This window comes from Lepidochelys kempii, chromosome 1, assembly GCF_965140265.1.
Source record: "Lepidochelys kempii isolate rLepKem1 chromosome 1, rLepKem1.hap2, whole genome shotgun sequence".
In the NCBI taxonomy this organism is placed as follows: domain Eukaryota; kingdom Metazoa; phylum Chordata; order Testudines; family Cheloniidae; genus Lepidochelys; species Lepidochelys kempii.
Window position 1 is genome coordinate 264,786,543 of NC_133256.1, and position 23,390 is coordinate 264,809,932.

The following is a 23,390-nucleotide window of genomic DNA, read 5'->3' on the forward strand; positions in this document are numbered from 1 at the left end:
GTCTACACTACAGAGTTAAATCAACTTAAGTTACATCGACGATCAGAAACCACGGTAATTATGTCACTTCTGCATGTTTACTCAACACTCTTTCTGTAGCAGAGTGCGTCCACAGTTGGTGATCTAGCACCGGCAGAGAGAGCAATGCACCATGGGTAGCTATCCCATGATGCAAATCATCACCTTCCTCCACTAGGAGTTCTGGGAATGGATCACAGCCCATGATGCAGCTTTATCTGTCCCATAATGCCAGGAGCTTCTGTGTTGTGTGCCGTTTTTCAACTGCCCCTGTAAACTTTGTGCCCGCTATCTCTACGCAAAAGCATGGATCTTGCACTGCTCTCCAGTCTCATGATGAGTGTTATGAACACAATGTGGCTAATCCTGCAGTATTTCATGAACTGCGAATCTGAACAGGAATCCATGGTGCTTGCCCTCCTGTGTACCATGGAAAGAAACAATTCAAGACTGAGGTTGGCATTCATGGAGCAGCTGCACTTGGTGGACTGTCACTATTGGGCTCGGGAAATAAATACTGAGTGGTGGGATTGGTTTGTGATGCAGGTATAGGATGATGAGCAGTGGTTGCAGAACTTTTGTATGCACGACGCCACCTTCCTTGAACTCTGTGCAGCGCTCACCCTCCGCCCTGTGGTGAAAGGACACCAAAACGAAAGCTGGTCTAACAGTGGAAAAGCGAGTGGTGATTTGTGTGTGAAAACTGGCAACTCCAGACTGCTACCAGTCAGTCACAAATCAGTCTGGAGTTGGGATGTCCACTGTGGGAGTTGCGGTGATACAAGTGTTCAGGGCCATTAATTGCTTTCTGCTACAAAGGACTGTGACTCTGGGCAATGAGGTAATAGGATTCCTTAACTGCAGCAAGGCGATAGATGGGGCACACATCCCAATTTTGGCCCCAGACCATCTTGCGACGGAGCACATCAACAGAAAGGGCTACTTCTTTACAGCACTGCATGCACTCATAGATCACTGGGGTGGTTTCACTGACATCAATGCAGGGTAGCCAGGGAAGGTGCATGATGCATCTTCAGAAACATTGGCCTGTACAGAAAGCTGCATGCAAGGACTTTCTTTCCAGACCAGAAGATTCCAATAGAGGATGTGGAAATGCAGGATCTAGGGAAACCAGTCTACCCCTCACTCTCATGGCTCATGAATAAGGCTGCGAGTTTGTCATGGAGGTCATGCACTCACAGTGCCCCCCAGAACCCTCCCACTAGCACCTGTTGCACCCCCTGGACTGCTCCCACGAGCATCTCCTATCCCCTCCAAAGGTTTAGTCAGGGGTATAATACAAGTCATGCACAGGTCACAGGCTTTGAATTTTTGTTTACTGCCTGTGACCTGTACATGACTTTTACTAAAAATACCTGTGACTAAAACATAGCCTTACTCATGAAGCTTTACTCTGGAAACCTTGACATCAGCAAAGAGCGCATCAACAATAGGCTCAGCAGGTGCAGAATGATCATGGAATGTGTGTTTGGCAGATTAAAAGGTCACTGGCGCTGCCTTTTTGGCAAGTTAGACCTGAATGAGGAAAATATTCCCATGGCCATAGCAGCCTGCTGTGCTCTGCACAACAGTTGTGAAGCCAAGGGGGAAAAGTTTCCCCAGGGGTGGAGCATTGAGGTCGATCACCTGGTGGCTGATTTTGAGCAGCCAGGCACCATGTGCAAGTAGAGGGTTCAACAGAGAGCTATTAGAATCAGGGAAGCTTTGAAGCAGCATTTTGACAATGAGCCCCAGTAATGTGTCTTTCTGTAATGAATTGAGCCAGGCATTGTTTACTTGCCACATTGAAAGACCACTGTAATGATTCCTGCCTGAGCATTAATTGTAGTCTGCAAATATGCCAACTGCCACGGTCTGCAACAGAAATTCAGAACCACCTGTACAGGTCACAAATAAAGATTTGCTGTCTGTAAGACAATTTTTATTAAACAGCAATATACAGATTAACATTTCTTACAAGAGACATGACAGCGAGCAGCACTCACTGAAGTAAGGCTCTCACAGCTGTGTGCAACTCCAGTTGTCATAATGGAAAATGTCCCTGTGGTGAGTGCAAAGGGTACTGCGATGGGCCAGGAACATGAGAGGAATGCGTGTGTGGGGAGTTTGGGAAGGACAAGGAAGGCAGTTCTGTATGGGCTACAGAGGGAGTTGAGCATGCATGAGTTCCTCCTGCAGCACAATCAGGGACTTTAGCATCTCTGTTTGGTCTTCCAGGAGCTTTATTATCCACTCCTGGCCATGTCTTCTCCTGGTTATCCATTTCTAGTTGCTTTTTTTTTTTTATCATCTTTCTCCATGCTCTGTGCTCACTAATCGGCCTGATCTGACAACTGCAGTACTTTGCAAAACATGTCCTCCTTACTCCTCCTCATTCACTTCCTTATCTGACGGAGATGCTCCACTGGTGTATAGGAGCTGGTCCTCCAGGGCACATCTGCAGAACCAATACACATCAGTATTGTGTGTGCACTCACAGTCTTGAACCATGCCTCTTGCTCACTTTCCCTTGGCAAGCATGCAGCACTGCCAGAGCACTAAACATGGTGAGTTTGGCCCAGGGGTAGGAGGAGAGCAGTGCAAAATGGGTCAAAGGGTCTGGGTGGTTTCAAAAGGGGATCAGTACAAGTGCCTAGGGACACTATTCTGAATACTGGCACCATTTTCCACAGTCAGGGGAATCAAAGCTGAAATCACACTATTGAGGGTAACTGAAGATGCAAGGGTGCATATCCTGCATGCGAGCTGCTTCAGACCAGTTCCATATATTGCTCACTTGTGTCCTACTTTGGTTCCTGTAGAAGTAATTGTTGATTGGTGTGGCAGTTTCCTACAATGGGGGAAAAAACAAAGCAGCTCTGCTAAGGAACCTTTGGCAGAGGATTAGGAGAGTATCTGCAGGAAAGTTTCTTAGAGCTCTCTGAAGGATTCTTGGAAGACTTTGGTGTGCATTAAACTTTGCCGCAGGGCCTCCACTGTGTAGCTGCACAGGGGAATGTGAAGCAGATGCAAACAGTACCTAGTGTTAATTTCAATCCTTTCTCCCACGAGCACCATGAAAACAAAATAAAGGACACTTCTACCTCATGTAATGGAATGGACATGAGCAACACATCTTGAAGAACAGTTATGAAAGGTAGGTAACCGTTTTTTCTTCACGCGCTTGCTCATGTCGATTCCATTGTAGGTGACTCACAAGCAGTATCCCTTGAGGCGGGCTCAGAGTTCATAGTCACGCGGCTTGTAACACTGCTCTACCGAAGCCAGCATCATCTTGGGCCTGCTGGATAAGTGCATAATGAGACGTAATCAAACTATTTACAAGGCCCAAAGGCTCAAAGACCAGAGAGAAAGAACTGCTAACCCTTAATAGGCAAGGGAAAAGGTGCTCTGACTAACCACCATGGGTGGTAAGAAGGAACTGAGACGGTGTAGGGCTGGCAGTGCCTAATATACTGATGCATGAGCATGGCACTCAAGAGGGTGCCACAGCTGACCCTATGGATACCACAAAGGCAAAAATCTCTTACGACTGTGCACATGGGCATGCACACACCAAGAATGGAATCGACATGAGCAAGCACTCGAAGAACTAATATTTAGGTCTTGACTAAAACATAAAGTCTAAGGCCAGAAGGGGACCATTATGATAGTCAGTCCAGGGGTTCTCAAACTTCATTGCACTGTGACCCCCTTCTGACAATGAAAATTACTATATGACCCCAGGAGGGGGGAAATCTAAGCCTAAGGCTGCCTGAACCCTGCCACCTAGGGCTGAAGCCGTCGGGCAGTGGAGCTGGGGCTTGGGCTTGAGTCCCATGAGGTCAAAACCCACAGTTTGAGAACTGGTGAGTAGTCTGATTGCCTGCATAACACAGGCCATAGAACTTTTCAGAAATACTTTCTAGATCATACCCTTTAGAAAAAAACATCTAATCTTGATTTAAAAACTGAGTGATGGAGAGTCCATCATGATCCTTGGTAAATTGTTCCAATGGTTAATTACCCACACTTAAAAATTTACAGCTGATTTCCCATCTGAATTTGTCGAGCTTCAACTTCCAACCACTGGATTGTTATAGATTGAAGACCCCATTATCAAATAGTTTCCCCCATGTAGGTACTTATAGTCTATAATTAAATCACCCTTAAGCCAGTGGCTCTTAACCTGGGGTTCATGCACCCCCTTGGGGTGTGAGATGCCCTTTCTGGGGCTGTGAGACATACCAGATTTTTTTAGAAGATAAATCATGGAAAACACAAATTAAGCACAGGGACAAAAATGAGCAGAGAAATAAGTCAGTTTCTTTGTAACCAAAGCAGTAATTTAGTTGAGGACTTCAAAAATAGAGAGTTTATCCTTTGCCTAGTGTACATGGCAGATGTATTCACACACCTAAATGAACTCAACACATCTATGCCAGGAACTGGGATGAACATGGTAACGGCCGGAGAGAAATTATCTGCTTTTATTCATAAACTTCCAGTTCCAATAAAGTGTGTTGAGAAAAGAAATTTCACTAACTTTCCTTTTCTTGAAGAAACAGTTGTTTCAGAAAATGAAGGAATGACCATCGCAACTGAAGTGACAAAGCATTTGCACCAGTTGAATGACTCTTTCCGAGGATATTTTTCCACTGGAGATTTTGATGTGGCAAAGAAATGGATACTGGATCCATTTCTTTTTAACTTGGATTCCATCAGCAATAGTGATTTGATGAAAGATTATCTCATTGAATTATGAGCCAATGGCCGAATCCGAATGGAGTTTGAGACAATGAAGCTTGAGAATTTCTGGTGTGGTCAACTAGCACCATTTCCACAACCGGCAAAGACAGCGCTGGAGATCCTTGTGTCATTTGCGACTACACACTTGTGTGAGATAGGATTTTCATCACTCTTACACATCAAAACAAAGGCCAGAAACCGCCTAAATACTAGTGAGGACATGCGTGTGGCTATTTCAAAAAACGTTCCTTGTTTCTCAAACATCATTGAACAAAAGCAAAAGCAGAAGAGTCACTGAGCTGGTAAACTTAAAGTGTGTAATTTTTCATGTATTCTTATATTTTTAATTTCGCAGTAAAATTATAATTCTCTCTTTCATTCTACAGTTATGATATAGCTAGGTTTAAAGAACTGACCTACTTCAATGATTTTGATAAGGGGTGTGAGAACATATTTTGAGAACCAAAGGTAAAGTAAAGGTTGCAGTAAAGGTTAAGAACCACTGCCTTAAGCTTTCTCCTTGTTAAGCTAAATAGATGGAATTTACTCTCTCTCTACAAAGCATGTTTTCTAATCCAATTTAGTAACATCCTTCTTGAATTGTGGACATCAGAGTTGAACACAATATACCAGCAGTGGTTGCAGCTGTATGTGTAGACAAGCCCTAAACAACAGGAGAAGAGAGTTGTTTTCTGAGGGCTGATTGCAAAGCCAGGGATTGTATACATGAGAAGCTGAAAGCCACCAGAAAAAGCCAGGACACAGCGAGAGAAGCCCTGGGAGGAAGCCACAGAGTAAGATTTTATTGGACCGTGTGCTGGCTGGAAAGAGGCTTGGAATTGTAAACAAGCAAATGGGCTCTTGTTTGTTTCTGCTGTGTTTAGGGAAATAGGACTTTGTTGGTGCAATCATGTTATTTATAAAGAATATACACAAATACGTGGAATTTCATTAATTTCTCCTGATAACAGAAAGAACCCCAAGAACCCAAATACTGGCTAGCTGCTCAGCTCAAAAGGGGCAACAATATCAATAGAAATTTTGCATTGGGAAGACAGATGACAGAATATGGCCCTTATTAATATGCAATGGTGGAGAGAGGAGACAAAACTTTAAAATTAGCATTTAATTTTTCTGATTTTCGTGAATGTTTTCCAAAGATTGGTTGTGATTCTTCAAACGTCTTCTCTGGCTCTTTGCTGCATCTCTGCTGCATCTCATGATGTCCGTTCTGTGCATGTGTGCAACATATGCTCCAAATCCACAGATGCCTCAGCAGCAACCACTTGAAGAAAAACTGAATCCAGGACTAATCATCATTCCGGGATTGTATTATGCCCTTCTTGTTGGATAAATGGAGGTGCAAACAAAAAAGTGTGATAATTAAAGTTTTCCACATAGGTTAGCATTGCTTGCTTTTATGGAATGCTTGGAATAAAAATAGTCACTTTTACTTCCAACATGAAAATATGAAAAATTCATTTATTTTAGTAAGCAACCTCATTCAGATTTCAAAACTACACCATTTTCATTCACAGTACAAAGTCGTATGAATTTCTTTAAACTTTCATTGTGCATTTTATGTTTTATAAGATTACCGATCTAAAAGCTGATACAAGAATAAATTTATTGTTGTAGAATTGTGATGTCCAATAAACCAAAATACAATGTCATGCTATGACAGTTCTGCTGATCGTGAATCGCAGCTGACACTATAGTAACATCACTTCACACACTTCATGAGAATTTAATGCTTTAAACATAAAACTGCCACTAAATACCGACTGTACAATTAGACAAGTAAACAAATACTTTATTAAATATCTTGCCCAAGGCCTGAGATCACTATAATACATTAAAGCAGTTTTGATTTACAACTTCAAGCCCGAAGATCTGTACAGTGGTTAGAACTGCCTGAATTTTAGCACTTATGAGAACAAACCACTTCCAATTCAATATCAGGGACCCATTTATTCTATTGATTTTGTTGCAAGGACTGGAACACTAAGGGGACTTGGGGGTACTAATCCTAGTCTCTAATGTCTTATGTGACTTCCTTGTACATCAGTCAAATCCTATTGGAAAGAGAGGTACAAAGCAGAATCTCATTGCAAACCAGATAGTTTGGAAGAATTTACCCAGAAAGCTGTTTCAAAACAGAAATTATTAGTAAATAAAATGCATCTCACACTGCAGAGAACATAAAACAGACACAGGGTTACACACACACAAACATTTTTACAGGGTATTTCTTTAACCTTGAACTGCACAAGCCAATCAACTCAAAAACACTCACAAATAAGTCACTTCTCAAGTCCAAGATTGAGATCAAGTGTACATAAGCTTACTTGAGGAAGGAATGCTATTCCCTTTCTACTGCAATTCAGGTAGATATAGGCATACTAAACATATTTACACACAAATCATAAAGAAAGAAAATCATCTTTTTACGCATGGCAGATGGGTGACATTTGACTTCAGTCTAAACTCTCACATTTCATTTTTGTTCTCACTGTGAAATGTAACCAATACAAGTGGTATCATGGCATCTAAATACATGTACGTACAAAGCAGGATACAAAATCATCAGCAAATGCATCTTTCCCTTGCTATATTTTTCTAACTTAAAAAGACAAATGCAGTATTTAAGAAAGTTGCAAAATAGTAACGTGTCACAACAATGTAGGTCGCTAGGAAGACAAGACTTTAACGAAAAAAAAATGTGCTTCAATACAGAGCTTGAAATATTTGACACCTATTTGTCCGAAGACCAAGCCTGCTCAGCCTCAGTGTAAAGTACCTGTACTGTCAAACCCCTCAAGACCCTGGTACTCCAAGGCCACATCCGTTTTATTCACATTACCACATCTTCCCTCCCTCACAACAGCCAGCTGTGCCCCCAATAGTAAACAGATACCCTACCCATTCCCCCAGTTAAATTTGCCCTCCTTTTCAATAATGGATCCTCAGTACCTTTTTGCAAGGCTCCTCTGATGCTACTACCCTTCTGCATATACAAGAGGTCCTTGGTCTTCCACATAGGTGACTCCACTCCATATCTCCCACCCTTATGGGAAAAGCAGCAGCAGCAGCTCTGTTCCCTCCCTCCACTCTTGGATTCCTGAAAAAGATATCCGCTCAGGAGCTACTCAACTCTCTCCCTCCCAGGAAAGGAGTCGGCAGGTGCATGGCCCCCACTCAGTTCACTTGCCCAGGAAAACTTTCTACCAGCCCTAGTCGAACAGGTTCTTCAAGCCCTGTTAAATACTGTGGCCCCATTTAAAAGGCTAATTTGTTTTACTGATTTTGTTTTTTTTCCACAGTATTCTCCAGACTTTAGAGTACAAAAGGGTCTGAACCAGAAGCCTGTGACTAGGCTTATAGTCACTAATTTACACTGCATGAGAGAACAGCAGGAGGACAACTAATGCTTGCACACAGAGGAAATACATCTGTATTTCCCCAGTGTTTATAGTTTGTCTTTCACACTAAAAAAGTGGCAGTGAAGTGAATCAAAAGGGAACTTGTTCCCTCGTCCCTTTTTAGCTTTGATATATTGACTCCAGTTTTCAGTTCTAACAAAATGAGTTATAACACACCTGGACTGCAATCCTCGACTAAGAGCCAGACTCATGCAGAACTCTATTGCAGTCAATGGAGGTCTGATAGCACAGATGTAAGTGCAGGATTGGGGAGTTACCTAAACAAATGTACTTGATGCATGCAATGTTTGCACATATTTTTAAGTTCATTTCAGTGTTAAGGGCAGAAACGTAGAACCTGCATTAATTGTTCAAGGAAACAACACCATTTATTTTACAGTGGATGATTATTTTGATGAGACAAATATAAATATTTTTATACATTGCCTAGAGGTAATATCAATTTCAAACCAAAATTTCCATTCTATTTGAGGGCTAAATGCATGGAGAGGAGAAAAAAAGCAGATACAGAAAATAAAGAAGGGGCAGGATAGGTGTGACCCATCTTCCCGACTTACGTCTGAACCCATGGAAGTCCTTCCTTCACTAGGAAAATGGCAGGCCTGACCATCTTCTGTAACATTCTCTCTGTATTTCTCCCCCATCCTTTCCCTAATACCTCTACAGATTCCAGATATATATGTTATTGTCGATCCAGTAGTATTAACTTTGACCGCATGATATACTACTGTCTGCAGTTCAACCTGTCATTGGGGCTTGGAGGTGAGCAAAAGCAGCAGGAGATAGAGTCAGCTTCATAAACACTCCCTCTTGTTACAGAGCCCAAGAAGCATTGCGGAGGCATAGAACTCTGGATTTTGGAAGCTATGCCTCATTTCACAGGGAAAACAAATTTTGCACCAAAGTGCTGCACAGAAAAAAATTCAAATGATTCAAGCCAGACAAACATTTATCCAGTATATTACCTGTGTACAATCTTCCTCTCTCTCAGAAATAAACCCTACAGGACATAAAAATAGTTTACAAAGAACTACCCTATACTTTGAATTGGAGATTGGCCCAACTAAAACCACAGACCCAAAATTCCAAATTTTGCAACTGTCCTCTCTCTCTAATAGGCTGAACCAAAATCCTAAATCTGAATGCCCCCAAACTCTCTGTGTGGGATGATCAAGAGAACGGGAGTGCTCAAAATCCAGATTAGAATTTTTTGGCTTGAGTGCATCTCTACCTTGAATATCAGATTTTACAATAAACTATATTAACAGTGGTCATTTTTAACACTGTTTTATTTCCCACATAATTCAGGAGAATGCAGACTCAAGTAATTCTTCAAAGTCTTGCCTTAGATTGCCCTAATAAAGTACATCTCTCAGAAATCAGATGCACAAGTTCATTTATATAAAAAGAGAGACATTAGGATCACCCACAGTATAGAAGGTCACTAACCATATATGTATCGAAAATGTTCAGTTGTCCTAGTATCGTTTAAATTATGCTGCTAATTCAATGTAACCTACAATATCCACCAAAAATATCAACAGCACATACAATGTGCATTTAAAAAAAATTCACTGATCCCAGATATTTTAAAACAAAAGGACTAAGGCAGCAGCTATAATACACAGGTTTTTTTAAAAGATACATTTAACATTTTTACTGCTTAAAACTGTGGAAATATAATTTAACAAAAATACAAGTCACATTTACAGCATAAGGCCCTTTGGTTTCTTAAGCAGCAAATGAAAGAACAATATTATTAGAGAAAGGCTTTGAAAAATAAAGTACAAGTTTTCTATAAAGAAAAGTTAACTAGTTCTTCCCTTCTCAAAATAGCCAGCTATAGTCTTCTAAATATTACACAAGAAGGTTCCTGAATTTTCTAGGAAAGAAAGAGTTAAAACCAAACAGTAGAAAACTGTCAGACCATAGATTCTATCACAGGCAAGCTGAACATCTACCTGTTTGGAAGCAGAAGAAACTACTGCTTAATTTTCTCGAGAACTTTATTAAATTTGGAGCAATACATTAAAAGGATTTAAAATAGTTATCTAGTCACCAAATATATTCTAGTACTTACAGTTTTGCTTTTGAGAAGTCACTTCATATGCATTTGTCCTTCGTAAGAGTTTGACAGAAAAAAATCTGAATAATTTTTCATTTTAAATCAAGGCAATCATGGCAGACTGCTTTTTCACATAACTATACAGCACTAGTTTTGAGCAGTCCTCTTCAGTCTAATATAGATGGAAAATGTTAAGTGACCCAAAATGTTTCCATGTAACTATGCAAAATATATCCAATTTTGAGGCAGATCGTCTTAGCCACTAAAACAGAAATATTTCACTTACAATATACCTGCCACGTTTTAAGGAGGATTTAGAAAATCTTAACATCAATGGTGCATGGCTCTTGCTCTGGTGCTAATAATTGGGAATCAAAAATCACGAAGCAAGTTATAATCTAGCATGACTATTGGAGCAGTGCTTTTCTGTGTCCCAAACTTGCTTAGAGTTAATATCACAATTTCACCCCAAAAATCTCCATTCTGTTTTAGTGAGAATTAGAATGATCACCATCATCACCTTATTCTTGTTGAACACTACTGCTGTATTAATCCTTCTTTCTCTCTAAGGGTATGTCTACACTACGAAATTAGGTCAAATTTATAGAAGTCGGTTTTTTAGAAATTGGTTTTATATATTCGAGTGTGTCCCCCCCCACAGAAAATGCTCTAAGTGCATTAACTCGGCAGAGTGCTTCCACAGTACCGAGGCTAGAGTCAACTTCTGGGGTGTTGCACTGTGGGTAGCTATCCCACAGTTCCCGCAGTCTCCGCTGCCCATTGGAATTCTGGGTTGAGATCCCAATGCCTGATGGGGCTAAAACATTGTCGTGGGGGGTTCTGGGTACATATCGTCAGGCCCCCGTTCCCTCCCTCCCTCCGTGAAAGCAAGGACAGACAATCGTTTCGCGCCTTTTTCTCTGAGTTACCTGTGCAGACGCCATACCACGGCAAGCATGGAGCCCGCTCAGCTCACTGTCACCGTTATGTCTTCTGTATTCTGGCAGACACAGAACTGCATTGCTACACAGCTGCAGCAACCCATTGCCTTGTGGCAGCAGACGGTGCAATAGGACTGGTAGCCGTCATCGTCATGTTCCAGGTGCTCCTGGTCACCTGCGTTAGGTCTATCAGGAGCGCCTGGGCAGACATGGGTGCAGGGACTAAATCTGGAGTGACTTGATCAAGTTATTCTCTTTAGTGCTGCAGTCAGTCCTATTGAACCATCTTATGGTGAGCAGGCAGATGATACGGATTGCTAGCAGTCCTATTGCATCATCTTCTGCCGGGCAGGCAAGAGATGAGGATGGCTAGCAGTCCTATTGTACCATCTTCTGCCGAGCAGCCATGAGATGTGGATGGCATGCAGTCCTTCTGCACCGTCTGCTGCCAGCCAAAGATGTAAAAGGTAGGTGGAGTGTATCAAAACAAGAAATAGACCAGATTTGTTTTGTACTCATTTGCAACCCCCCCCCCCCCACGTCTAGGGGACTCATTTCTCTAGATCACACTGCAGTCACTCACATAGAAGGTGCAGCGAGGTAAATCTATCCATGTATCAATCAGAGGCCAGACTAACCTCCTTGTTCCAATAAGAACAATAACTTAGGTGCACCATTTCTTATTGGAACCCTCCGTGAAGTCCTGCCTGAAATACTCCTTGATGTAAAGCCACCCCATTTGTTGATTTTAGCTCCCTGTAAGCCAACCCTGTAAGCCGTGTCATCAGTCGCCCCTCCCTGCGTCAGAGCAACAGCAAACAATCGTGCATCTGAGTTGAGAGTGCTGTCCAGAGCAGTCACAATGGAGCACTCTGGGATAGCTCCCAGAGACCAATACCATCGAATTGTGACCACAGTACCCCAAATTCGACCTGGCAAGGCCGATTTAAGCACTAATCCACTTGTCAGGGGTGGAGTAAGGAAATCGATTTTAAGAGCCCTTTAAGTCGAAATAAAGGGCTTCATCGTGTGGATAGGTGCAGGTTTACATCGATTTAACGCTGCTAAATTCGACCTAAAGCCCTAGTGTAGACCAGGGCTAACAAGATAAAGTGAAAGCCAAAACATTTCCCTTCAAAACCTTAGCCTCTTATACATGATTAGAGATATTTTCATTCAACACGGCTAAAAAAACAGCCTCTTGGATGCAACATAACAACTGATTCTTCCCATAGTGTGTCATAGTACAAATTAGGGTCATGCCAAATTTAGGCTATCCAAATCGACACCCCATCAGGATTTAGCACATATTGAACAGAGACTTGAGTATTGTGGGGGCACTAAACAATATAAATTAGCGTGTTACAACTTAACCATTTTTGTTCAATTTATGGAGTAAAATTACACAAATCCAAAAGCTATTCAGAACAAATCTCTGAACAATTATGAAATATTTAGCTTCTGCTTTTATGAATGGATGTATGCAGATTGATGTATCCTGACTTAAAACTTAAAACCCTGAAGTTGGGGAAAAAGGGCCAAGATTATTTATCACATAAGACAGCTTGACAATTATGAGATTCTACTGCATTACCAGGTCAGCCTGAAAAAAAAATCTTTTTCTGGTGCAAGTCTTTATTTTGCTAGGTGGAAAGTTTCCTCAAGTCAAATTTTTATCAGTCATACAAAGATGTTAATCAGCTTACCCATCATTCAAATTGTATCAATCTTTGAAAAAGAAAGCAAGACATTTTACCCAAAAAGATCTTTTAAGTCATTGCTAGCTGAGCTGCTGTTTGTCATGGTGTTTGTTGGCTGTGCAAAGTTCTGAGGGTTAAAGAAAGGATTACCCTGCATACCAAAACCAGGTTGTCCTAGAGTGTTCATCTGTGGGCCCAAAACAGAACTGCTTGCACCCGGGGAACCTTGAGGGGGTACAAACTGAGTAAGCCACTGGTTTGGTTTCTGTTGTGACAATTGGTTCATACTAACTTTGGGTTTTTGAGGACCAAAAAGACTATCTAAAGCAGAAAGGTCTGGGGATCTGTTGTGTTGCGTCGGCTGTGAAACTCCAGATGTAGCACTCACAGGGCTGTAGTTTGGCATGTTGGCAGTTGGTACTATGTTCATCTTGGCCATTCCAGTTGCAGTTGGACTACTGAAGAAATTCTGGTTTGTAGTACCTGCCCCAAGGCTGAATCCAGAAGTCTGAAATCCCATATTAGTATTTAGTCCATTTGTTATGTTTTGCTTAGTGCTCTCAATAGGTGATAAAAATCCCATTCCAACAGTCATAGATGGGACAGAAGAGAAGCTACTTGAAGAAGCAACTTTAGGTTTGCTGATGGAATGGCTGGTCAAAGACGACATATTATCTATCAAGGTATCTGTCAAATCCTTTGCCTGCAAAACATACAAGTGTAGTTATGTGCTTTTGCTGCTCCAGACATACTAGCAACACTTTATTACATTGCTTCTGCAGTTAAGATACAAGTGGCCCTCTTTTAAATCCCAATTTTCAGAAGCTGAAATTACTTCTATTCCATGTTTCCCTCAAACTTGGCATAAAAGTTAATTTCTTTACCTTATAGAAGGACAATTTGGTTATTTTGGTACTCAGATTTTTGAGTTGTTCCACAGATTTGGCATCTGAGTCTGGCAAACACTGTTTTTCTAAACTAACACTTCTGAGACTACTTGAGAAGAATTTTCAGCACAGCTTGAGGGATCTGAACACAATTGTTTCCATTAAAGTCAAAGTGAGTCACATGGCTAAATGCTCACATACAGTATCATGCTGAAAAATATCTCTATGAAATATGTGCCCTGAGATCCTTTAGTGTTTTGAAAAAGATGCACTAAGCATATGTTCAGTAAATCAATATTCTATACTATAAATTGCACATTTTCTATATGGGTCTAAATTTAGCCTTCAGATGTATGTACAACTCTTACTGAGGTCAATAAAATTGCATGCTCCTATCTGAGGACAGGCATTTTGTCCTCTTCAAAATGCATTGGGCTGCACCAATATATACATTGGTCTGAAATCATAGAAGTTGCACACAGACTGAAAATATGAAGAATAACTATGATCTGGTTTTATGGTCTTTATCCATAGAAACAAGAGTGCTGAAACCCACTGTTGTAAATATGGGAGACATTCATTGATAAGCAAAGTGGGTATACGCAGATCAAAGGGTGTAAAAAAACAAGTCCATCCTAGTTTAGCGTTGCACAGAAAGGTTTTCAATAATATTTTTCATTCGGTAATGGTAGCGGGAAAAAATCATTTTTTCCTTCCCACTCTTTCTCCTCCCCACTTACCCCACAGGAAGAAGGTGTGTCAGGAAGGAAGACAAAGACAGAAAGGTCTTCTCCCTCTCCCCGCCCCCCCGCCGGCACTCCTTCCCTCCCCCATGTTAGAAAAAATGGGGAACAAAACAAGTCCTCTTGCCCAGAGTTTTTCACTAAACCTTTTCTTGACCAGCTCTACTTTGAACAGAGTTTAAATTAATCTCACATAAGAGGCGAAGCTACGTTTAAATGAAATTACTTTAATGAGATTTATTAAACTTTTAAGGAAAATTAAGGTACACAAAATATTTACATTAATATGTAAATCATGTTCTGACTATCCCACCAAAGTGAAGAAAAGGTTGCTGTAATATTCTGAAAGCAAGATGATAGCCAGAAAATATCCTTTGTTTGTATCTACCATCAACAACAGCCACAAACAAATCAATGTAACTTTTTCAAACACCACCACTGCAAGCTCTTCTTGTACCTAAAAATCAAGCTGGGTTTTTTTCCTCCGTTGTACATCACCAGACATCAACAATAAAGAAACTTTCTGGAGTCATGTGAACTGACAGGGGACGAAACAGCACCCCAGAACAGATTCCCCAAGCAAGAAGCAGGCTGAGAATGAGACCCCAACTCTGGGTCCATGAATATTCTTCCAGGAGATATTGAAAGCACCCAAGAACCAGATTTCTGTGCCAGAAGAGGCTTTCACCTCAGGACATCAGTGATCAGGAGCAGATTTACCTTGGAATAAACCATGTGGTGGCATGGGGCCCCCAATGACGGGGGGCCCCCAAAGTGCAGGACTAATATCTGACAACCTGCCCCCAAATCCCAGCTGGCGGTGCAGCAGGGCTCAGGCAGGCAGGCTGCCTGCATGCCGTGGCTGGTAGCCCCACGCCGCTCCCAGAAGTGGCTGGATGCTGGCATGTCTCTGCGCGCCCCTAGCAGGGGAGGGGAGGTGGCTCCACGCACTGCCTCTGCCTGCATACAGAGACCCCTGTCCCTCTCCCGCCAAGGGGCGTGCAGAGATGTGCCAGCAGCAGGGCTAAGGCGGTTCCCTGCCCGCTCTGCCTCCCTTCTTCCATGCTGCTTCGCTCCGAAAAGTGGCCAGCACGTCACCGTGGCCCCTGGGGTGTGTGTGTGTATGGGTGTCTCTGTGCACTGCCCCCATTCCAAGCACTGACTCCGCAGCTCTCATTGGCCGGGAACTGTGGCCAATGGGAGCTGCGGGGGTGGTGCCTGCGGACAGCAGTGTGTGGAGACTCCCTGGCCCCCCACACCTAGGAGCCGATGCCAGAGAGGTGTGTGCACAGGTCACTCTGGGAGCCGTGCCGCCAGAGGTAAGCGCCTCCCGACTCCTGCATCCTAACTCCCTGCCCCAGCCCAGAGCCTGCACCCCACAACCAAACTTTTTCATTTACTTCCCATTACTTATAATATAGGAGGATGAAGAAAAAAAAGAATGAAGAAACAGGTGGAGGGTGAGAGAATATATGAGAGAATGTTTTTTCTTGGCTGAGTCCTGAGGGTGGGGGAGGGGTCGCCTGAAAATGCACACAGGGCCCCACTAACTCTAAATCTGCCACTGTCAGTGATATCAGCAGGCTTTGCTTTTGTAGACTGAACTCCAGGCATTCTTTCCTTTATTGACTATTTGCTCCAATCTCATCTTCATCAGAACCTCTCTGATGCCAGCCTTGCTCTACCTACCCTCCATGCTCCTTGCTCTCTTCTGTCCTCCCTCTTTCCTAATCACCTTTTTGATTCTTTATCCTTAAATATCTCCCATCCTTCTATCCCTTTTCCTTCACACTTGCTAACTTATTTCCTCCTACCTTACACAGACACGACTTTAAAAAAGTGTAATGAACAGCATGCAAACCACCACTCTGCTTTGCTTATGTGCTGCATTCCTGTCCTCCTCCCTCCCTTTATTTTTATCTATTTAGGCTGTGAGCTCCTTGGATCAGAGACTGTCTTCCTGTAAGCTTGTATCGTACCTAGAACAATGGGACTCCAAATCATGATGTTGCCTCTGGACACTACTGCGTCATAAATAATAAATATAATTAATATTGCTTTTGAGGCACTGGGCAGAACACAAACACAATTTTTATTATTTAGCTACATTGACTCTATGGTATCGACACTACTGAAAACAGGGAGTGAGGGGAGTCAGTAAATCAAGAAGGTAAGAAATAGAAAATGATCACTTTCATAACACATACAGAACTTGCAAGGAGATAGGGGCAAGGTTACCATGGAAACTGTTCAGTAGAGATCTTTTCTCACCTGTTTGACTGGAGCTGTGACTGCATGTGATTGAGGCTTAAGTGGTTGCTGGTTTTTCAATTTTTGTGCCTGTTCTTGTTCTTTTGCTAACTTTTGTTTCTCTTCAAGTGTAAGTGATACCTTTAAAACACAAAGCATTAGCATTAACATTGGAGTATGTCTCATGACTAGTTACTTCATTTATAATATATGAAATCTAAATGATAATGCTAGCTATTTAATGATACAGTACATACTTTTTATTCCAAAAATAAACTTCATTTCAAAACTAGCTAATGTTGCTAAGTGACAAAAACTTATCATAAAAACCCACCACATTTAGAAAACCCAAGTAGCTAAAAAGCAAGGAAATGAATTAAGGATATCATAAAACTAACACTGCCTACATAATTTCTCACCGAGTACGAAGAAATGGCTATCACAACACAGCTGCCTTATCTCTGAACCATAATTTGCTGGGTTTTTAAAAAACTCAACATATTTTATGTAGGTATTCTATTTCAAGGAATAAATGAGAAATATCAGCTAATATAATCTGACAAAATTCTGAAGTTGTAATTGGTGTTTCTTGGAAGAATTGGTGTTTCTTGAGAATAATGTATGTGTAGTTTGATAGTCAAATCTAAACTACCAATTTACTGTAAAATTAAGTTTGTATCTGTGGATTGTCATTTGAACTCAACAGTGTGTCATTAATATAAAACAGAGACAAGGTAGGTAAGGTAACATTTTACTGGACCAACTTCTGTTGGTGGAAGGTATAAGTTTTTGACCTACACAGAGTTCTTCAGGTCTGATGAAAGAAATCAGAGTGTCTGGGCTAAATATAAACTAACAGTTGGCACTCTGACTGCTTTCCCCAGATCTGAAAAAGAACTCTGCAGTTTTTATGTTCTTACTTCTCATCTCTCTGGGACCAACATGGCTACTACCATCCTGCAAACGAATTACAGAATTATATAATTTATGCATTTCTTTTTCAAAGGGTTCTGTATTTATATTTTGAGATTGCTGAAGAAAGCTTTTAGGATTTAAATTTAATTTTTGTTGATGATGGGCGGGAACCTCCTTTTCAATCTATTTCAAATGAAGGAGATGATTCAGAAAATTGGGGGGAGGGAAGATTATATTTCTGAATTTCTTTTGGCTACTAATATAATTATATAATTATTCAGTAGCTGAAAGAACCTCAGATAGAGTATCAACTCTAAAAGCAAGCAATTTGGTTCCTTTCATTTTTTGCCTCCTTTAGCTTTTTGCCATCATGTTTGCGGTCTCAATTTTTTAAAATTTGCCTCTGCCTCCTAATCCAGCATTTGGTTTTTCTCTACATCCTCTTTAGTAACCTTAGGTTAAGGTTGCCTGAGGTAATGTAATAGAAAACGCAAATCAACTACCTACATTTTGCTATAAAGTTTTGTTGGTGGTGAAGTAGGAAAGAAATTAGTTGATATTACTTGCTGCTTACACTGCTGGTGTCACAAACAATGTCAGTTTTCGGTAAAACTGTTTCAAAGAGACTCAGGAACATAATGAAGAATTTAAACATTTCTCAATGCTCCTCACCATGTGGACATTCAGAGTGCAGTGCTGAGGAAAACTGATCAGTTATTCTCTTTAAGCATTAAAATGTATGATAGGTATTTACATGCATACTTTTTCAAACAACACATTTGAATAACAAAACACCTTCAGAAAAAGAGCTTACCTTTTTCTGTTTTGATGAGAGCCCATTTTCTTTACTATGTGATCCACTAGTTGGAACGTCATTTCCAGCACTGTTAAACACCTTTTCAATCTGTTCAAATTGAAAAAGATTATCCATGAACAATTTTAAATTTTGTAATTTATGATTAAGATAAACCAAATATTGCAGAGATCATTTCAAATTTGATGCCTGTGTGTATGCAAAATATTGTCTCTTACCTGATTACTTGTACTATTAGATTTTGTCTCTTCAGATACGTTCATTTGATTAGTTATATCCAAAGATCTGTAGTACAGAGTACAAATATTACAAAAAGATGGATCCCAGTCAAAGCAATGACCCTAATTCAGCAAAGTTCATAATTCTACGAGAATTAACACAAAAGAAAACTTCTCTTATCACAGCACTGTTGTATTTAGAGTGAGCGTGCATGCATGAGACACAGATTAGAAAAGGCAGTATTTAAAATTGTAGTGAGTTATTTAATGCCAATTTCAAATACTCTTTGTTTCTTTCCTAAACAGGAATAGATATGTATAGCTAGTTTAGTTAAATTGATTTAAACTCATGGTAAATCCCATACAATATCCCTAGAGTCTTCAGTAAGTTTTGTTCATGAAAGAACTCAAATTTTCTCCAATGTAATTTTTCAGTCCTCAACAACTGTTTAAATATATTTTCATACTCCAGAACTGTACTAAATAATGGAGATCTATAGTGGATTACCATATTGCATGAATTAGCTAGGAAACTGGAAAAAAAATCCCACTGACAAATGTGGTTTAATTTTATTACTGTACAATTACTGAAAAAGTACTGTATTATATTTTATAAAACTAATTAATTTTTAGCGGCAATACAAGACCTCAATTCAGGACGCAAATCTTTGCTGAGAAAGTGGTGGTGGGGAAAAAGACTGTCCATTTGTGAGAGTGATCAATGATTGAATTAGGAACTAGCAAGGCTCTACCGCATGTGCTGCTACAGCTAGAGGTGTTTCACATTTGCTCATACAGGTGGAACTGAACTTCATTACAACAGACACACACACACACACTTACTTTTGCTGTTCTTGCATAATATGAAGTTGTTCAAGTTTGGTCTTATGTTCAACCTCCAATCTACTAAGCATATCTTTTATGACAGAAATGAAGGAATTAAACTATAAAGGAAATGGGTGAAAAGTTAAGATTTTGCATTGTGATGGTAAAAATATAAAAAATGTATTGTGTTCTAACATTTTTATTGCTAGAAATCCAGCTATATAGAACTTTAAACAATTGTTCAGTATAAAACCTATATCAGGTGTGCACAGATACAGGAATTTTTCTAAAATTCACGTTTCTTAAGCGTGTTTTTTTTTACAGCAATATATTTGCATTGCTACACTACTGGCAACACTTGTAAACAAGCTGCGAGTGGAAACATTAAGAATGCATTCTAGCTTTTGATTTGTACTGTTTTAATGTTAGGTGGTTAATTAAATTACCAGGACATTTAGAAGACATCACAATATTACTCCATGGCCCTTTTGTTTCTGATGCTTTGATTAAATCCCATTACATTTTGTCCTGAATATTTTATGGCATATTTGAATGGTATTGTAGGTTTCCTAATGTAACATTTTCCATCAGCCTTATAACATTAATCTTGTTTAAATTTTTCCATAGTGTTTATATTCTACATGCATCATCTGCAAACTCAGACAGGTTTGTAGTCAGTCTCTTGAATAAATCATTGTGTAAAAACAACAGATGAGTAAAAGGAGTATGGGTCAGGGAACTGACATGCTGACTTCAATTCCTCTATTTTTAGTCCCACGGTTTGAAATATTTACTTACTTTGAGTGCTGACATTCTGGCTAGAAAACCAGAAATGCTCTAAAATGCCAGAAAGTAAATGTAGGTCTGTTAGATGTTATTCTGAACTACATACTCTCTCGTGCCTCTATTAACTATAAGTCAAGACTGTCAGCTGATAATTTCTTACATTTGAAGGTATGTAATTCAGTCACTAAACTATACTGGATTTTATTGGCAAATAGTAGTGAAAATATTCTAGAAGCAGCTTTAATTTAAGATAACTAATGGATGCAACAGGTTTAGCGATGAAAACATCATCTTTAGAATCTTAAATTAGAATTATTGACCGGATCCACTATACAAATATTGCTCTTTAAGCCTATCAATTCTGACAATATCGCTGTAAGCATTTATCATTGATTATAGTCACATTGAAATGCACTAACATATAAACTATTTTGTCAGAGAACTATGTTAATTTTGTATCTACTTCTAGACCAGCTCATTAGGTAAAAGTGTGCAAAAACAATTAAAACTGTGTTCATACCTGATTGAGATTAAGATTGTTCTCAATACTAAGAGGAATTAGATGGGGCAATACTTTTCCTGCAAGTTGTTCTTTGGTAATTCCCAACTTCTTATGAGTAAATGTACATTTGTAAATACCTGGTATAGAACATTAAAATAGCAAGATCGGTAGTTTAGTAGTTAATATTGTGAATGAGCTCCAAGAAAACTATACATATTGTACGTACTGATAATAAAACTGAACACAGGACTCAAAGAGGTCAGACTACCAGGGAAAAATCTGTACATAAAGAAACTGATTAATTAGAATTCGTTAGAAACTGATTTGCAACTAAACACAAAACTAGAAAAAACAAAGGTGAAAGACTGAAGTATTGAACTCCAATGTAACCTGGGTACAAAAAGACATGGTTTCCTAACAGGGGCGGCATTTCAGATTTTGATGGTGGTGGTGGGACTTTAGGCACCTAAAAACTCTAGGATTTGTACAGGGTTTGGGGGCAGATAATTTAGAAATTATTTGATAAGAGCACTGTATCTAATTCTTACATAAAAGAGAGAATTAAATAAGTATTAGACCCACTCAGCTCTAATACTAACATGTTCTCACATCTTGTGTCAAGTCACTTAGACACGGGTTAGGTTTAAAATTTTAATATATATTCTTACTTTGTTACTAACTCATGAATACAACAATTGAAACAATTGTAGAAAAATCTAGATTACTTTCTATCACTTTTTTGCAGTTCACCAAGCTCGGAAGAGATGATTTAATTTTGGAAACAACTTACTAGGCCAAGGCCCTGTGAGTTTATACTGCACTTGCCTGGGGCTCTAGGGGTTCTACTTCCATTTAAAGGCTAGTTACTTTCCAGAAAAGTCTTAGACACAACACTACAGTGACTGAGTTGCAGTTCTCACTGGAGAATATTTAAAACCAAACAGCAAGAACATTCCACATTTTCAAGTTGAGAAAAAAATTGAGACTTTGGAAGTATATCATGGCCACTGCAGGCAGGAAAAGAAAATAAACAGGTACAGGAGCTCAGGGCAGCTCTTCCTCTTGAAAGAAAGTTGGAGGGTCAAATCTTCTAGTCCTTTATCCAGTAAAACTTCTATTGCCACCACTGCCTCCACTCATAGATATTAACATGTGCTTAATAACTATACACTTCATACTTAAAATATCTAAGACATCTTATCCAGGGCTACACATTTTATACACATTGGCTCAGGGACAACATTTTCTGGCATATTCTGAACACTGCTGAGCACACAGATGGTCCCCAGTGAATAATACAAATCAATGTCATAATAATAGTTGACTTTATGGACTCCGTGGATGCAATTTTTGTCCTTTGTTCTGGAATTGGCCTGGATACAGCTAAAACCCTAAGAATTTGAGGTATAAACACATCTGATACTTATATGACACTTTCTGATTCCTTCCTTTTATTAAACTCAGAACAAAAAATTATTTTTCTTTAAAATGTAAAACTGCACAGCAGCCATTGCGCTACAACCCAGCATGGGGCAGAACTGTTACCTCTAGGGAATTAAGTGATTTCCTCTCATTTGACTCTCATTCTCCATCCTTCCTGACCTCTGTGCTGCTTTTCATGCTGTCAACCATGACATCCATCCCAACCACCTGGGACCATTTGCTGGAGTCTCAGAGAGCTGGCCACCTTGGTTTTGCTCCCATCTATCAGAGTCCTCTTTTTTTGCAGCATGCTGGAGAGAGAGAGGCTGGTCTGCTGGATAGGGAGCTACCCCTGAAAGACCTGGGTTCTACTCCCTCCATGGACTTCCTGTATGACCTCAGGCCAGTGCCTTAGGGACAGAGTTTCAAAAGCTTTTAGGAACCCAAAGGTGCAGCTAGGCATCTAGTGGGGTTTACAAAGCACCTAACCTTCTAGGCACTTTTGAGAATCCCATTAGGTGCCTAAATACCTTTGAAAATCTGGTCTTCAGTCTGTATGTGCCTCAGTGCCCCTTCTGTATAATGGGGATAACAGCACTGCTCTACCTCACCGAGGGGCTGTGAGGAGAACATGAGAACAGCCATACTGGGTCAGACCAAAGGTCCATCAAGCCCAATATTCTGTCCTCTGACAGGTGGTCAATGGCAGATGCCCCAAAGGGAACGAATAGAGAGGTTATCATCAAGTGATCCATGCCCTGTCACCCAATCCCAGCTTCTGGCAAACAGAGGCCAGCGACACCATTCCTGCCCATCCTGGCTAATAGCCATTGATGGACCTATCTTCCATGAATCAATCTAGCTCCCTTTTGAACTCCATTAAAGTATTGGGCTTCACAACCCCCTCTGGAAAGGAGTTCCAGAGGTTAACAGTGCGTTGCGTGAAAAAATACCTTCTTGTGTTTAATAGAAAAAAGTTAAACATTGTAAGGCACTTAGATACTATGGTGATGGGACCACATAAGTCCCGGTGAAGATTTAAAGGGCCCAGGGCTCCTGCTGCAGTAGCAGCGGCTGGGAGCCCAGGGCCCTTTTAAATTGCTGGGCCCCAG

At 40.4% G+C, this 23,390-nt stretch overlaps 1 protein-coding gene across 3 annotated transcripts in view; it reads right to left on the reverse strand.

The window, feature by feature from the left end:
• Positions 1 to 6,564: 6,564 nt before the first annotated feature.
• The window catches only part of SCYL2 (SCY1 like pseudokinase 2), a 52,311-nt gene continuing 35,485 nt past the window's right edge, over positions 6,565 to 23,390 (reverse strand). For all 3 annotated transcript variants that reach the window (XM_073327414.1, XM_073327413.1, XM_073327415.1), the window contains 6 exons: positions 20,875 to 20,993; positions 19,587 to 19,687; positions 18,744 to 18,810; positions 18,526 to 18,615; positions 16,818 to 16,937; positions 6,565 to 13,619 (listed from right to left, as the gene is read on the reverse strand). In XM_073327414.1, coding sequence (XP_073183515.1) covers positions 12,969 to 13,619; positions 16,818 to 16,937; positions 18,526 to 18,615; positions 18,744 to 18,810; positions 19,587 to 19,687; positions 20,875 to 20,993 — 1,148 coding nt within the window. In that variant the 3' untranslated portion in view covers positions 6,565 to 12,968. The remainder of the gene's footprint in view (positions 13,620 to 16,817; positions 16,938 to 18,525; positions 18,616 to 18,743; positions 18,811 to 19,586; positions 19,688 to 20,874; positions 20,994 to 23,390) is intronic.